Source organism: Elephantulus edwardii, unplaced genomic scaffold, assembly GCF_000299155.1.
Source record: "Elephantulus edwardii isolate Elephantulus edwardi_28Jun2011 unplaced genomic scaffold, EleEdw1.0 scaffold00138, whole genome shotgun sequence".
NCBI lineage: Eukaryota > Metazoa > Chordata > Mammalia > Macroscelidea > Macroscelididae > Elephantulus > Elephantulus edwardii.
Window position 1 is genome coordinate 2,349,970 of NW_006399888.1, and position 17,902 is coordinate 2,367,871.

The 17,902-nt window shown below is 46.5% G+C and overlaps 1 protein-coding gene across 1 annotated transcript in view; it reads right to left on the minus strand.

Moving 5' to 3' along the window:
• Positions 1 to 17,902, minus strand: part of RASSF2 (Ras association (RalGDS/AF-6) domain family member 2) — a 25,661-nt gene that overhangs the window by 4,237 nt on the left and 3,522 nt on the right. The window contains exons 2-8 of the mRNA XM_006894224.1: positions 17,374 to 17,449; positions 14,999 to 15,150; positions 10,072 to 10,160; positions 3,051 to 3,211; positions 2,629 to 2,730; positions 1,511 to 1,562; positions 658 to 779 (exon numbers count right to left, since the gene is read on the minus strand). Of these exons, the coding sequence (XP_006894286.1) occupies positions 658 to 779; positions 1,511 to 1,562; positions 2,629 to 2,730; positions 3,051 to 3,211; positions 10,072 to 10,160; positions 14,999 to 15,150; positions 17,374 to 17,449 (754 nt within the window). The remainder of the gene's footprint in view (positions 1 to 657; positions 780 to 1,510; positions 1,563 to 2,628; positions 2,731 to 3,050; positions 3,212 to 10,071; positions 10,161 to 14,998; positions 15,151 to 17,373; positions 17,450 to 17,902) is intronic.

Here is a 17,902-nt window from a genome sequence, read left to right on the forward strand (position 1 = left end):
AACTGGGGGGAGGGGAGAGAAAATAGTGCAACAATGAATGAATGGAAACCAAAAATCTCTGTAAATGTTCATTAAAATTAATAAAATTTAATGAAAAAGAAAAGATCTGAACCCTGTCCTATTCTGTGCCATATTCACACTTCCTAACACACTAATGCGCACTGCAGCAGTCATCATGTCAATCCACCTGGTTGAGGGTCTTCCTCTCCCTCCCCGACCCTCCACCCTTCCCAGCATCATGTCCTTCTTTAAGGAACAGCCCCTCCTAGCAACACGCCCAAAGTATGTGAGGCAAAGCCTCATCATTCTTTCCTCAAAAGAGCACTCTGGCTACATCCTCTTCAAGACATAAATACTGCATACTCTCTCTTATATGAGATATGCAAGTATATAGAAAGCAAAGCAAATATTATTAGTGGAATAATTTTGTACAGAAAATGAGAATGTTCAGGTAATTTGAAGAATACAATTCATATTGCTGAATACGTGGAGACCTTACTGAATTGCAGAATGTTTCCTTGTGAATATTTTCACCATAGTAACACGGGGATGTGGGGCACTGTCCTGGCTGAAAAGTCAAGCTCTGCCCCAGATGCTAGAAACCAAATCAAGAGCCCGTTCTCTATTGACAGACTGCTGGAAGGGAAGGGGACTCACATCATAGGTGACCTCCTCCACCTGGTCCTTCTCCATGAGGAACACTTTGGAGACCTGTTCACACGGGCCCTGGAGGATCCGGGCAATCAGAGGGTAGTCTGTGTTCTTCAGCTTCTGTTTCTCTGAAAGCACACACAGCCGGGAAGCCCTGAGCTCGCCCCCAGGTCTTCCTCACCTTCAGTAACGGTCAGTTCAAGGGCCTGGATGGTCCAGGCAGCCATCAAAGTAAGAGACTGATTTCTAAATAAGTGTTCAATCAGTGCTGCTAAAAGTCACATCTCCCCCCACAATACATTACCATATCTCCAGCCCCTCAAGAAATGCCGCTTTGGAGGAACAGTTTTATGATATTATCCTTTATTAACACAATTAATTATGTCTAATTAACCCGTATTGTATATTGCTTTCGTCTATATATTAGCTTCCCCTTCATTCCCATGCCTGTTAAGCCTCCAAAACTGATTTTGTTGGTAAACCTCTCCTTACCTTTTCCCCCATTCATGCACACTGTATTCTACACAATCATATATATTGTGTTTTATGTAATTATTTATGTTTGATCAATGTATTTTAGCACCCTGTCTCATCAAGTCCCGCTGCACTATGTAGAGGAATTGTCTTTATCTGTCTGTCAAGAAAACTCAGCTCCTTTTGAAAATAGTCAGGTTTAGGGGTATGATTATGGGAACCTCTAGTAAACACGTCCAACAATGTGACCAGCCTGAGAGGCAAACAAGATTTAGAAGTTTACAAAACCCAAACAACAAGGCAATGAGGTGGAGGGAATTTTTTTTTAACTTGCTATTTTGAGTTAATGAAGAGTTTCAAAGTACACTGTGTTCCTCAGACTCACCACCACTGGTGTGGACGACGTACAAGGCAAACTCCTCCGGCGAATTCTCGATCTGAATCGGGAGCCAAAGATACACTTATACACTTTCAAGACTATATACAAGCATAAGTATACTAACTTCTTTAATGTAAAACAGATTTTAATCTCTGCGCAGGAGGAGGGCTACTTATTTAACACCCTCAGAAATGAGGAGACGGCACAGGCAGATAACTTTATAACAGACAATGGCTCACATTTGTTATAAACTCCCAGGCTTGGGTCTCACATACTTTCTGTTCACTCATTCATGTGATACAACTTCTTAAGTGACAAAGCAGAAAAGCAAAGGAAGGTTCTTGCTCAACTCATTCAAATAACAGGTGATGAAGTAGGGATTCGAACCCAGGCAGTCTGACTGAGAGCCTATGCTCTATGTGTTCAGACCACTAGGCTAAACACAGATGTCCACTGTTGTTGTTGATTGTTGTCAGTTGAGCATGATTCATATCGACCCTATGAACAAAAGACCTGAAGCCTTTCTATAACTATCGACATTTCTCAAAGTTGACAGTTTCCAGAGGTAGGTTGTTTAGGAAGTAGATGCCACTCCTGCTTCCAAAGATGCCCATTCAAAACAGCTCTGGTGGCCTAGAGGTAAGGAGGTGCACTGCCATCCCAAAGATAGGCAGTTCAAATCTACAAACTGCTTTGTGAGAGAAAGATAGCAATCTCCTCCCGTACAATTTACCGCCTCTAAAAACCCACTGGAGGACCACCCATGAGTCGGTTCTGGGTCAATGGAACACAACAACAAACCATGTGGAAGGAGGTTGTCCATTTTTCTTCCAAGGTGCCACTGGTGGATCCGAACCAGCAGAGTGGTGTGGATTTGGGGTTAGTAGTGCATCTCCCCACAACCTATGCTACTAGAGCTCTCTAGAACGTTCCAGAAGCCCTGCTAACCCAGGTTCCCCAGGCTCATGCTCAGCCTCAGCTGCAGGTCTGGGTACCCAGCCTTGAGTGCTGATACACCCTCTGCCAGGGCCCCCTGCGCCACACTCTGTGCAGCCTGGCCCACTACCCCTGGGGCCCCTGAGGCCCAGAGTGACTGTGGGTGGCCGACAGCTCTGCACACTTGCCTTGAACTTGTTGAGCAGCAGCTTCAGGACCTGCGGGGTTGTCATGGTGCTGTTGATGCGGACGTTGGTGACAGAGCCGTAGGCGGGTGTGAACACGGATGTCTGTCAACAAAGAGATCCAGCTCAGGTGGGAGTGGGGACAAGGAGGGGGGGCCAAAAGCCAGGACGTTCGTGCCCTGAGTCTGGCCGCTCACTCAGCAGTGCCTGGAAAATGGGGTAAGAGGCTCAGCACCAAAGGGGCTCGAAATGTGCTTCTGGGAGCCCAGTGCTGTTAACACCTTGACTAACATCAGATGTGATTCTGTCGTCTTTGAGCCACCCATCCACACACCCCAAGACTGCACAGCACCCAGCATCCTGCCAGGGGCCCATTCAGCCCGGAGGCATCAGCTGCCCAGGAAGTGGTCTCCCCTCTGCTCCACCTTATGGTTGTAGAAATGGCCATTGATGGAGAAGCGGTGGCGTCTGATGCGGCGCTGGTCGCTGGGCGTCCTCACATTGCCACGGCGACGTACCCCAACGTCGCTGCGGGTGCGCATCAGTTGAGGGGTGTCTTCCTGCAGGGGCTTCAGGCCTCTGGCCTCTGAGAGGGAGGAGGAAAAAGCTCTGAGGGCCGGCCTGGGACAGGGCCCCTGGCACGTGGCCCATTCTCTGTGGGCACACCCACAAGCCCACACCTGAGCTGCGCAGATGACACCTCCCACAAGGAAGACTGGAGCACGGTGCCGGGACCAAACTGTTTCCAAACACTGGTTGTTGTTAGGTGCTGTCAAACTGAGTATGACTCACAGCGACCCTATGTACGACAGATCTGAACCCTGGTCTATCCTGTGCTATCCTCACACTTCCTGACACACAAGAGCCCACTGCAGCACTCACCACCTGGTAGAGGGTCTTCCTCTCCTTCACCAACCCTCCACCCTTCCTAGCATCATCCTGGCAACATGCCCACACTTGGCTTTTCCTGGGCAGGCTTCGTCTGCCTACCCAGCAAGCTTTGCAAACAGGCCTCAGAGGCTGCAAGGGGAGGACTGTTGGCCATACGCTCCACATCAGGTGCAATCCTGAGTCTGCGGACATCCCATGAGAAGCTACTCCTGGAGATGTCTGGCTGGAAGCAGGATCAGGGAACTCGATCCAGGAAAGGGGAGTGTCTGTAGGACGCGGAGTCTGCACTTGGTCTTGGGGCCTCTGCTGCTGACAGGAAGGAGGACCTGGTCTTGGGCAGTGGATTCTCTGCTGAGGAGTGCAGTCAGGCCCTGTGGCCATCCAGGTGGGCCGGGTCTGGCCAGCTGGGAGGAAATCTGGGAGATGGGGAAGGGCTACTGACTGCACACCTGGAGCCCCAGACCCACCTCAGCCTGGCTTACCAGCCACCTTTTTCTCCTTGAGCACACCTGAAACATCGAGGCTTTTCAGGATAAAGGGGAGCATGCAGGCTCACGGATACCTGGGACACTCCAGAGGACAGCATTACAGAGACGTCCTCCCCACATGCCACCTCTGTGCAACTCAATCTTCGTCTTGGGACAACTCCAGTGAAGCATCCCCTCCTCCCCCCAGGACAGAGCAATCCTTCACCTGGACATCACTCTAGAGGATGGGCACTGGGTAAGAGGCTCTTGGGAGATTTTTCTGGCCTTTGCTCAGGGAGATCAAAAGTGAGAGGGGTCATCCCAAGGCCCAGAGGGTCAGAGGCTCAGGAGGAGGCTCAGCTCTCCATCCAGCATGTGTGGGAAGAGCGTTTCAAGGGCCGAACTTCAGGGGCCTAGGAAACCCACAGAGCCCTCCACGATGGCTGAAGTCTGCACTCAGGAGTATTCCAGCAGGCCAGAGGCCACCCTGTCTCACATCTTTCATCCCCACAAAGTTCTAACACTTGGAGCAATCCTCTTCCTCCACTACTTTTCCAGCTGCGAGACTCAGTAGCCTGAGAACAGCTGAAGAGTAGAAGGAGAAGACTGTGGTGTAGGGAGAGATGGGCCAGGGCAAAGAAGAGCAGACAAGCCCCTCCACACACAAGCTGGGACGGCCTCCTTCTGTCTGCCCAGGAGATATGACTCCCAGGCCAGCAGGAATTGATCCTGGGTGATGGTGTGGGTGAGGAAAAGGAAGAAGCAGTGGGTAGACAGATGGGTGGAAACAAAGCACACCTGGGCAGACGGTGTTCCTCACCCACCAGCCCCTCACATGACCTACAGCATCCACTCGTCAACATGAGGTCAACTTTTGCTCTGACCCTACCCTCTCATCAAAGAAACATTCTATAAAACAGTGTTTTCCAATTACAAAACGGGCAAAAGACATGGAAAGAATTTTCACGGAGGAAGATATTTGGATAGCCAACAGACACATGAAGAAACGCTCAAAATCACTGGCAATAAGAAAGATAAAAATCAAAATCACAATGAGATGTCATCTCATTCCAGTAGCGGTGGCAAAGTTTAACAGGACAGCAAGTAATAAATGTTGGAGAGGATGTGGAGAGATAGGAGCTCTTATACATTGCTGGTGGGATTGTAAAATGGCACACCACTCTGGTGTACCACTCTGGAAGACAGTTTGGTGCTTCCTCAGAAAGTTGAACACAGAAATTTCACATGACCCAGCTATTCCACTGCTTGGAATACACTCCAAAAAAATGAAATCTGCGGCACAAATAGAGACTTTTACATCAATGTTCAAAGCAGCATTATTTACCATCGCAAGAACATGGAAACAACTTAAATGGCCAACCACACTCGAACGGATTGAGAAATTATGGTACATTCACATGACGGAATACTATGACACAGTATACATAGTAGGAGGAGAAATGATTTTGTAAATCACTTCCTAACTTGGGAGGGTCTGGAGAGCATTAAGCTAAGTGAACTAACTCAGACCCATAAGGACAAATACTGTATAAGATCATTATTGTCAAACTAGATAACTAGTAAAATATGTATGAGGGGGGAGTAGAGGATGAGTGGTGGGGGGTAATAACAGGGTCACACAATTTGATGGGTGGAGGGAGGTGTATGTTAAGGGGAAAAGATTTGGTGTGAAAAATAATGTATATGAACTTTGTAAGTAAACAAGTATAAGATAATAATAAAACCCCCCATAGTGTTTGCCAAGGGAAACGCTATAATGCATGTTGTTTTTGTTACTGTGTGCCTCCAGAGGGTTTTCAGAGGCTGTGAATCACACAGGAGGAGACGACCCATCTGTCTCCTGAGAACACATGCCTGTGGTTGGCAGTGCAACTCCTTACCACTAGGCCATGAGAGAGAGTTCCTATCGTAAGGAGAGAATAAGAAGGTTAAGAACACAGCCTTCAGAGCCGGGCTCCCGGGTCGAATCCAGCTCCATCACTGTCATGTACACTTGCCTCTCTGTGCCTCGAATGCTCATTTATGAAATGGAAATAATTATAGCACCCACTTCATAGGATTTTTATGTGGATTTACAGAGGCTTTGATTTCTCATTCTGGTGAGAATTAGGGTGCAATTTTTCCTGGTCATTGGCTATGACTTGATTGTATTCGGCCTCCTATTTAAAAAGGCATTTGGACTCTCAGGCCTGCAGCCCTTGGGCCTAATTTTAATTGTTTTTGGTCAAACATTTTTCCAAGTAGGATAGCTCTGGTCTGTCCATTTGCTGTACAGAGGTACCTAGCGTTGTTGTGATGCTAAATACTGTGACTGATGTGTCAAATGTGATAATGGTTACCCATGGTGGACAGTGTTTGGCGGAGCTCCCCGATTAAAACAAGCTTAGAAGCAGGAGTAGCATCCACTTCCGAAATAGCTTGCCTCTGGAAACTCTATTGAACGTGGAGGAATGATGAAAGTTATACAGTGTTCAAGTCTTTCATTCATTGGGTCACTGTAAGTCGTCTACGACTTGCCAGCACTTAACAACAACAACAACAACACATGGAAAAGTTTAGAACAACAGTGCCTGGCATGGGTCAGCCCCACACAGGGGTCACTACTATTAGAATGAATTCCAGAGAGCAAGCAGGTGCTACTCCTCAAACCAACAGACTGACGCAAATGATGTGAAATGGCACATGTCCCTGGCCATCAAATGCAGCCCTCTCTACCACAGCAGAGACTAGAAGTGACTTAACTGTCCATCAACAGGAAAAGATTAAATTAATTAGGGTTTCCATACAATGAGGACATTCTTATTGTTACCAGAGGTGGGAAGGGCTGGGAGAGAGGAAAATCAATAAATGGATTAAGTGAGGTTAAGGAAATGCAATATACAATATGAGATAGATCAGATCTCATGATTAATTATATCAATCAATGGTAATGAATGCTACAAAACAAAATTTGTATGAATGACTGTATGAAAAGGACAGGATTTGCAAATGTTCATGCCAATAAAACACTTATTCAAAGAATGAGGACATTTGTTAGGGATTTAAGTGGGATGACCTCCTAGTTAAACTAGAAATAAAAAGTAGTGTGTAGGTGGAAATTGATGTGCACAAATGTTTTATGTATATTTTTATTGCAATTTAGAAAACTATGATTTGTAAAGTGCTACCACTTGGGTAGACACACATAATGACACATCAATTAGTCATAAAAAGATAGGGAACCCTGGTACATGCTACTACATAGGTGAACCTTGAAAGCATTATGCTGAGTGAAACAAGTTAGATAAAAAAGGACAGACATTGTCTGATGCTACTGTTATGAAATATTTAAAATAGGCAAATTCATAGATAAAATTTCTTTAGTGGCTACAGTTTACTTGAAGGAGGGGGAAATGAAGAGTTAGTGTTCAATGGTTTCTGAAGTTCTGAATTTCTGTAGTGGGTGATATAAACTTTGGAAATGGTTTGCGGTCCTGGATACCCAATATGCATAACATTAATGTCACCAAATTACCTTAAAAATGGCAAAACTTTTGTTTATGGATTTAATACAATAATTTTCAGTGTATCATTTTTAGAAAAAGAGAAGAAATGACAGCTATCAAGTTGTTCATGTTCTATCAAACACAGCAACAAAGACACAGACAACAGAAGATCAGTCAGACAGCTGAGACCTTGTGAAAAAGAAATATGTAATGTTCACCAAAAGACTGTCAGAAAAGTGAAAAAAGAACCTACAGACTAAGAAAATAAACATCTTTGGCAGCAACGTATCTGAGCAGAGTAAAATATATAGAAAGCTTCAAATTTCAACAACAAAAAGACAAACCAATTTAAAAAAAAGAAGGCAAAGGACCTGGACCACTAAACAAGATGTTCAGGCAACTAATTAATACACCAAAAGATACTTTCAATCATTAGCATTAAAATTAATTAAATCCGTTGTCAATGAGTCAATGCCAAGTCACTGTAACACTTGTTGTTACGTGCCACCGAGTCGCTTGTGACTCACAGTGACCCTATGTACAACAGCCCTAAACTCTGCTCTGTCCTGTGCCAATCTCACCGTCTCCGATACACCCGTCCCGATTACCCCAGTCACTGAATCAATCCACCTCATAGAGGGCCTTCCCCTCCTGCGCTGTCCCTCCACCCTCCCAAGCATGATGTCCCTCTCCAAGGACCGGTCTCTCCTCACAACATGTCCAAAGTATGTTAGACGGAGCCTCAGAATCCTTGCCTCCAAGGAGTCGCCTGGTTTAACCCTCTCTAGCATGAATCTGTTTGTTTTCTTAGCAGTCCATGGTGGCCTCAACAGATGCAAAAAACCTGTGAGACACCATTTCATCTTTGCAAAAATGGCACTGATCAAAAATATAGAAAAGGAGAAATGCTAGCCAGGTTGTGGACAGTTTGGAACTCTTACACACGGCTAGTGAGATTACAAAATGGTACAACCCAAAACAAAAGCACAGCCACTATGGAAGAGTATGGCACTTCCTTAGAAAGTGGGAATTATAAGTACTGTATGATCCAGCTATCACACACACACACACACACACACACACACACACACACGGGGGTGGGAGGAAGAGAGAGAGTTTGATTAAGATCAGTGGTACAAATCAGTGCACTGAGTGACACCATTTGTGACGCTTGTTACACGTAGAAGAAAAAAGAAGGAAATAATATACATGCTCATCACCGGCTGAATGAATAAATAAAGAGTGGTGCATATATAAAATGGAATACTTGTTGTTATGTATCGAGTCAGAAACAACACATAGCCAACCCTCCAGCAGGTTTTTATAGGCAGTAAATCTCATGGTAGGACACTGCTTATCTTTCTCCTGTAGAGCAGCTGGTGGATTTTAACTGCATGCCTTTGAGCTGGTAGTAAAGCTCCTTACCATTAGGCCACCAGAGCAGTGTGGAATACTACACAACAATAAAGAATAATGATGAGTCCACGGTAACCTCATAACAAGGATGAATGTGGAAAACATTTTACTAAGTAAGTAAACTGCAAAAGGATAAGTATTATCTGATCTCATCTCCATAAAAGGTCAAGAGGAGGTGGTAGACTAGATGTGGCCCAACTACCACTAAAGCCTGCTCTGACAAAAAGCCCTACACAGAATAAGAGAAAAATGAACAATCTTGAATTCCTAGAAAAAGTCAGATGTATTGGAATGACAAAAACTAGGGGAACCTCTGACGCTAAAAGCCCTTTCAACTAGGAATTAAAAGCATTCTGAGAGGTCACCCTCCAGCCAAATGGTAGAATGACTCATAAAATAAATATTATCACCCATAAGTACACCTTCCAGTCAAATAATAGAACTGCTTATAAGACAAGTGTGCTCCTTTAAAGAACCAACTATAACAGACCAAATGATTAACATTGATCCTAAAGCAAAAATGAGACTATAGGGAAGACAGGGAAGCTAGATTAACATAAACAGAACAAACAGAATAGAAATAATGAGACTGCTGATTATTGTAAATAATCAACATTGTGAAAAATGTAACCAATGTCACAGAACAGTCTATATAAAAAATGTTAAATGAGAACTCATCTATATAAGCTTTCCTCTAAAACACAGTAAAACAAAATACTATTTATTTTAAAAAAAATACATTGGCATAGGGAGCTCTGGTGGCCTAGTGGCAAGAAGCTGTGCTGCAATCCCAAAGGCGCGCAGTTCTAATCCACCAGATGCTCTGCTGGAGAAGGAGCAGCAACCTCCTCTGGTGCCAGTCAGATCTGATTCAACAGCACACAGTAAGTAATAATAATAATTAAAAAATGGTTTTAAAAAAATTACATTGGCTTGTGCTTTCATGATCTCAGGATACTATCTTGGGATAAAGGCACTTGAGGGCCTCTGAAGACAGAAAAGAATTCCAACAGTAGATGGATGAGGTGGCACTGAACTTACTCCTTGTAACATTTTTTGAATCTTGAACTGTATGATTCTCATGTTTTCAAAGATATAATATGCAATACTTAACACATTTGCCCTGACACAGCCCCAAACCCGGTGTTCCTCCCCTGGGCGTCTACCTGTGGGGCTCGGTGGCTGGTCACTCTCAGTAGGCGCATCTGCATCGGAGATCTGGATGTTGGGCATGGTGAGGGGCTTCAGGATGGTGCTGGGGGCAGAAAACAAGAGGGAGGCCAGCTCAGCCCCTGTGGAGACAGAGCTGCCCCTCCCGCCAACAGACATGGCCAGGAAGCAGCCCACGTCAAGTGATGAAGGATGCAGGGGGGGCAGCTGAGGGGAGCATCCCAGCAGGCCGGGCAGAGCCAGGGGGCACCAGAGCCAGAAGAGACTCTTTTCCAGCATCTGTGACAACACAAGCATCCAATTCATCAATTCCAGTATGAAGAGCTCCAGAGAACGAAACTCATGTGATGCTTGTGCTGTCTTTCTGAGAATGTATGTGTCCCATGGTTTAGTCAAAAATGCTGATAACAGCCTTTTGTTTCTGGAGATGGGATCCATTTCTTCTGGAGGAAAATGTAGAAAGTACTTCTGGCATCTAGCCAAAAAGGGGAAAGTAACGGGCTGATTGCTACGAGGATCAGGTAGCCTCGGAAAGGATGCTGCTGACAACGTCCTCAGAGCTTCGGGGCAGCATCCTCAGCCAGGCAGAGAATGGACCACAAGGAGGCAGTCTGAGTTGAAACACGAGAATACCTCCTCAAAGCTAAAGAGAATAATGGAAGAAACGCAGAGAAGCATCCCCAAAGTCAACAGAGGACTTGACCAGATAAGGAAACACTATTTGATCAATTGAGCTGCACTGCCAACCCTAAAATAGGCAGTTTGAAGTGCATCGCGGGCCCAACAGGAGAAAAATGAGCAATCCTCTCCCCTGCAACTTCAGCCTCTCAAAGTCAGCTGGGGGATCTGGTATGCGTCCGTCCCAGCTACACAGCAATGAACAACAAATGGTGAGAAGCAGCCATGGGGACTTGAACTGCCTGAGTTTGGGTTGGCAATGAACTCCTTTCTCACTGGGCCACGAGAGTTCCCTAACCTCTACCAGCTGCTTCAAGGGAAAAAGATGGACAACCCCCATCTTGTTGATTTATAGCCTCTGAAAACCTGCCAAGGGTCAGCTCAGAGTTGGTTCAGTCTCAGTGACGATGAGCTTGAGGTCTTTTGAGTATAGTGAGAAGGAAAGTTAAACAACTAAGGGCACCTGATCCAAGCTGTGGTATTTTCAATTGTTTCCTATGTACATCTGAATATTGGACAACAAATAAAGAAGATTGAAGAACAATCGATGCCTTTGAATTGTGGTGTTGGAGAAGTGCTTTGAATGTACCATGAACTTGTCAAAAGAACAAACAGGTCTTGGAGATGTAACAAGGGTGCTCCTTAGAGGCAAGGAGTCTCTAAACTTCATTTCACTATGCCAGGAAGGGTCAATCCTTGGAAAAAGACACCATGCAGGGAAAAGTAAGGAGCAAAAGAGAAGAAGACTCTCGGCAGGACAGACTGGCCCAGTGACTGCAATAATGGGTGTTGGAGATTATAAGGCTGCCTCAGGATAAGGCAGGGCAGGACTGTTGTTCATAGGGCTGCTGTGAGTGAAAGTCGACCCAATGGCATCTAACAACAGTAATGAGGAGCCATCAGTCGCCTGTCAGTCTGCTGTACTGGAGTAACTGAGTGTTGCTGTGATGCTAGAAGATAAGCCACTATTATTTCAAATACCAGCAGGGTCACTCACAGGGAACAGACCTCAGAAGAGCTTCTAGACTAAGACTAGGAAGAAAGTCTTGGCGATCTCATTTTTGGCACTGAAAAGTAACCAGTGATAACCTGACGGATCATAGGAAATACTGTCTAACATGCACTGAGAAGCAACAATGTCAGTCTAGAGACTGAGGTATGTGTGATTCAGACCATGGTCTTCACAATTACTTGCTTTGCATCAGAGAGCTAGACAATGACTAAGGATGACAGAAGAAGAATTAATGCCTTTGAGCTGTGGTGCTGGAAAAGAGTCTTGAACATACCATGGACTGCCAAAAAACCAAAGAAATCTGTCTTGGAAAGGATGAAACCAAGTTTCTCCTTAGAGGCAAGGAGTTTGAAGATCTGTCTCACATACATTGGGCCTGTGACCAAGATGGACTAATCCTTGGAGAAGGACATCATGCTTAGAAGGGTAGAGGGACAGCACAAGAGAGAAAGACCCCTGATGAGATGGACTGATACAGTAACTGGGACAATGAGGGTAAGTGTGTCGGAGTCAGTGAAACTGGCTCGGGATAGGGCAGGCTTCAGAGCTGTTGTACACAGGGTCACTATGAGTCACAGGGCACTCGACGGCATGTAACAACAGCAACAACATGCCACCGAGAGGGATCGTGACTGAGAAGGCAACGATGTTTGAGGCAGCAGAGGACCAACGAGGGCCTGGAGACCCTCTGTGAGATGGCGTGAAGGGCTGAATTGTGACCTCCAAAGACATGTGGTTTAAATCCTCATGTTTATGCCTGTGATCAGGACCCCATCTGGAAGATGTTCATGAGCAAGATTAGTGTAGGCTGTGTTTTGAGTCCATCTCTTACAAGACATATGGAACTGATAAGCAGGGAAGATGGGGAGATAGTAAGACACATAGGAATCACCCAGAAGAAGCTCAAGGAGACAAGGACCATCTTCCAGAGACAAAAAGGAAGTCTATCCTCAGAGCCAGCACCCTGAATTCAGACTTCTAACCTCCTAAAAGGGTACTCTGGGGGCCTGGTGGGTAAGGACTTGTGCTGCCAACCCAAAGGCAGGCAGTTTGAATCCACCAGGAGAAAATGGGCAATTTCCTCCTGTGTGATTCATGGCCTTTGAAAACCTGCTGGAGGGCTAATTCTAAATCAGTGCCAATGAGTAAGTGGAAATCTCCTACACAGTGAGACAACCAATCTCTGTTTGTTAAAGTCACCCCTTTGTGGTTTTTCTGTTACAGCAGCGCTGCAGAGCTAAGACAGATGGACTGGCACAGGGTCACAGGATGGGCTAAGATGTGGCTGACTGTGAGGAGGACACAGGGCCTGGCAACGTAAGAGTTCACCCTATGGCCACGAGATGACAACTCAGAGGAACAGGTGGAACACTGTCCAGAGAGGCCTCCTGCTACCTGGTGGACAGTTTTAAGAAGAGACAATTAAAATAGACCATCTGAAGGAACTTCTTACGGCAGTTGAACTCATAGACATCTGAGCCTTAGGGTTGGACTGGTTGGAACTTCTCAGGACTGGGGAATGTTGGCAGCCATGGAAGCCACTCCCCACGTCTTCATCCAAAATCCTTCTTAACCTAGGTCGATGCTGGTGGCAGCGCTCACTTCACTGAGGCCAGAACCTGAGGTGAAATGATTTCCCATTCCTGAAATTCCTTCAAAGTATCTGGAAGTTTCAAGAGCTGACAAGAACAACTTGAAGCCCCGGGATGAGAGAAGGGTCACTCTTTCTGTTCTGAGTGAAAGGACCCCAGGACAGGGCCCTGAAGAACATGTGGGCAAATGGAACTGGGTGGGGGGGGGAACTCAGCCAGGAATGGAATGTAACCTGGCCTGGGGTTTGGTTCATTTGAAACCAAATACAGTGGGAGTGTAGGAAGCAAGGCCCAAGAAGTGCTAGAGCCAACAAAGGGAGGTGAAACTGAAGAACTGTAACCCCGAGTTCCTGCCCCCGATGGGCTGGGCAAGGATTTTTTTTCTCCTGAAACTGCTTTGGACACAACTCAGATCAGCTCCGGGGCTTGGCCAGACTGCAGGCTCCTCTCCACATGAGAGAAAGAGATTTGGCTGTGGAATCGAACAAAACGTTCCACGGCGCCAAGAGGGAAGGTTTGGTTCTCATTTAAAATTGCAAAAACATCCCTGTGGTTTTGGTCACATGGCCGGCTCCCTCCGCCCAGGTCCTGGCCTGAGCACAAGTCGGCCTCAGCATGTTTCAGGCTGGAATGAGGCCCAGCACTGAGGTCCCAGGGAGACAGGACCGGGGTGTGTCTTCTAGACACGCTCATCCACGGCTGTGGAGTCGGTTCCAACACATAGCTGACCCTCCACTGGGTTGCTGATGCTGTAAATCACACGGGCAGAGACTGCCCATCTTTTCCCCAGTGGATTTGAATTGCCAGAGAGGAGTGGTCTTGGGGGTAGCAGTAACTCGCCATGGACTACACCACAAGAGAGCCCTTCTGGACACATTTGTTGTTGTTGTTAGGTGCTGTTGAGTCAAGTACGACTCACAGCAACCATATGAACAACAGACCTAAACCCTGTCCCATCCTGTGCCAACCTCATCATCTCTGACCCACTTCAGTCCACCACTCCAGTAACTGCGCCAATTAATCTCATCCAAGATTTTCTCTTTTCTGCTCACCCTCCACCCAAGTACAGCATTCAGCAGAGAAGTGAGGGGTGACTAGGCTGTCTCCATATTCCAGTGGAGACCTGGAGTGGGTGCTTCAAGGCTAATGAACATTCCCTGATCCAAGAGCAGCCTGAAGAGAGTGGATCCCCCACCCCATAGGCAGCTGGCTCAGAGTCTGATATTCCTTTTCATCTTCCAGGGGCTAAGAGAAGGCCAGCTTTGGTCAGTATGTTCATGTCTTAAACATTTCCTGAATATGGTCACTTTATGAGGAGTCCCATCAGAAGATGCTGAGGCAGTGGGTGTGGTGTCTCACACCCCAAGACTCCAGCATCCTCCAGGAGGGAGGACACGCTTCCCCCAGCTTGGTGTGCGCGCTCTCGCTCTCTCTCTCTCTCAGCACCTTCTCTCCTCACTGTGACTCTCGCTCAGTGACCAGAGATAACCCCCGTCTGGCACTTTGTCCTCATCCCAAGCCAGGTGATGGGAGCAGAGGTCAGGCAGGGGGCTGGTTGGAGGAAGGTGGTGTTAACAGCATGAGAGTACACAGAAATCTCCTCTGTCACCCCCAGCCACCCCCTGCCCCATCGTTCCTCACCCCTGTGCCCCCAGGTTGCAGCCGGAGTGCCAGGAAGAGGAGGAGGGCGGCGGCCGGATGCGTTCATTGTCATCTTGCATCTGTAGGCGGATGGGCCGGCGCAGCCCCCACGAGATGTTCAGCAGCCCCTCCACGATGAACTCATCTTCTTCCTGTCGCAAAGCAACAGGAGCCGTGAGCCCAGGGGAGCCCCGCAGAGGCCACGCCACAGCCAGGGCACCAGGAGCAAACAGGGGTGTCCTCGCTGGACAGCGCTGTGACACACCAGCTCTGAGACTTGCTCTCCTTGTCTCTTTTTCCAAAAGTTGCCATGAAACTCAAATTTACTTTTGCAATTTAGTTCTTGCAATTTTGGTGTTTGTATTAGGTCTATGCAGAAAGCAGAACTTTCTATCTTCCAAAAGAAGCAAACCCAGCTTTGCCAGCAGAAACAAGATTAGACAACTATTTCTCCACTGCTCTCACAATGAAAAGTGATGAGTCCCACATGCTGAAGGCAGATTTAAAGCAGCATTTTCCCCCAAGTTTACTCTGCATGGTACTAGCTCCTTTAGCAGACCAACTGTGACCTTAGAGAAAGAGTGATCTTGAGGAGGGAGATGCTGGGTTAAACAGCATTAATCGGATTTCTTTACCACAGGATTTCCCAGCGCCTTTAACAAGCTAGCGGGTCATATCATAACTCTCTAAGAAGTAGATAAAGCCAGACAATTTATACTCAAAGATTGTTGGTTGCTAAAAGCTACATGTAAAATCTTTCTAAGGCATCCATCCTAGCTTCCATCTCAAACAACAGGGAGCTCTGGTGGCCTAGTGTGTTAAAGAGCTGCACTGTCAATCCAAAGGCAAGGGTTCGAATCTATCAGCAGCTCCGTGGGGAAAAAAGACGGACAATCTACCACTGTTGGAGAATCAGCTATGAGTTGGTCCAACTCCATAGCACATAATAACAACATCCCAAACACGGGGTGCCCAGTGGCACAGTCCATGGTGACAGTGTTAAGCCAGAGGATGCACATTTGTGACAGTTCAAACTCACCAGCTGCTCCTGCAGGGAAAGACAGGCAGTGTCCTGACGTTGCAATTTATGTCCCCGGAAACCCAATGGATGGTCAGCTATGAGCTAGAACCAGCTCAACAGCACTATGTTTTGGGTTTTTATTCCAAGCAAAACAGATCTCATTTACGACCCTTTTGTCCCAGGGCAATCAGTTCTCTATGACACATCCCACAATAGTAGTGTAAGGGGTACAACCTAGCTCATGACTCAGCCTAGAGTAATAGAATCTTCTAGTACAGGTCTGCCTTAACTCGGCCACACTAGGCCATGGCCACAATCTTCAGGATAAGTCCAATGACTGAAAATGACAACTGTCCAACCAGCAACTACTCTGAGTCCAGTCTCCTCCTGAAAGAGGGAAAGGGGAAGAATCCAGGACAGGAAAGGACAGAGCACTGTTAGGACATTTTGGGGCTTTTATCCATACACTCTTATCTATGTATGGTCTACCAGGTGGACAATGCTCACATCATCACTTTACATTACATGAATACACGACAGCATTTAAATCAAAGTTAGGCTTGGCCAATGTGGAATGATTTGAAGGGGTATAAAAAAGACTCCTATAGCCCATACACTCTCCCCAACCAGCCTGCCATGGTTGAAATTCCACCATTTGCTATCTGTTTCTAGAGATTAAATCTCCACAGCTTGATAACCTGAATAGATGCTTTGAAAGGTATTACGCATGCCTTCTTATCAGTCAAGAACACTCGAGTATAAATTATTCTACCAGGCTCCTTTCTAACTTGCTGTCTGATAAGAGGCTCTACAGAAATGGATATAGGATGAGAAAGCTTAGATTCTAGAGGGGGGCTGGGGAAAGACAGAGAGATAACAATGTGAACCTCAAAGAAGGCAGTTGAGGAGAAGGCTAGCGTGTGGAAAAGAAGCAAGACTCAGCCCCTAGAATTTACCGAATTTAGCCACGTTACTGTTGCAACATGACTTGGTGTGTAATTAGAGAGGACTGAACAGAATCCTAAGGTGTTTGAAAAGAGGCATGGTGCTTCAGAGTCCTCTGGAAGGGTCATTTCATGACAGTGTCCCTTTATTGTGATATCCCTTCCCCCAGGTTTGGTCTAGGCACAAAATCATAGACACATCTCTGCAAAAGAAAGTTTATCCTTTTTAGACTGAAATCTGGCCTTGGCACCCCAGGGCTTCCTTCTAACATCCTTAATGAGAGGCCACTCACTGTGGCAGGAGGGACACCTCTAGGGACCACAGGACCCACTTAGATCCAGAACACGTGCAAAGAAGAGCTGGTCCATCAGGGAAGAGCTACAGACTGGCCCACGTGGGGACACCTTACCTCTCGGTGTCGCAGCTGCAAATTCTGGCCTTCATAGTATAGGTTGTAGGTCTTCAGGTGCAGGAGGAGTTCATTCCTTACGGGGGAAGGAGAAACAGTTAACATTCTCTGCTGAAGCCGCTTATACGGCAATTGTGGCCTCTTTTTCTTTCTCCCAACCTGATTTTTCATCACCTCACTTAGAATGCTCGTGTGGCATCATGTGTGTACATGTGTGTACACACATGCAGAGCTCTGCCTCTGCCACTACCACCCATGTCAATCACTCTTTCTCAGGACCAGTGAGCTTAACAAGCCATTCTAGAAAAACCAGGCCAGGCCTGTCTGCTGACAAAGGCTAGCAACCCTCGCACACCACATGCCCGAGTTAAACCAGTTGTTGTTATGTGCCGTTGAGTCGCTTGCAACTCACAGTGACCCTATGTACAACAGCCCTAAACTCTGCTCTATGCTGTGCCAATTGCACTGCCTCTGACACACTCATCCCGATTACCCCAGTCACTGAATCAATCCACCTCATAGAGGGTCT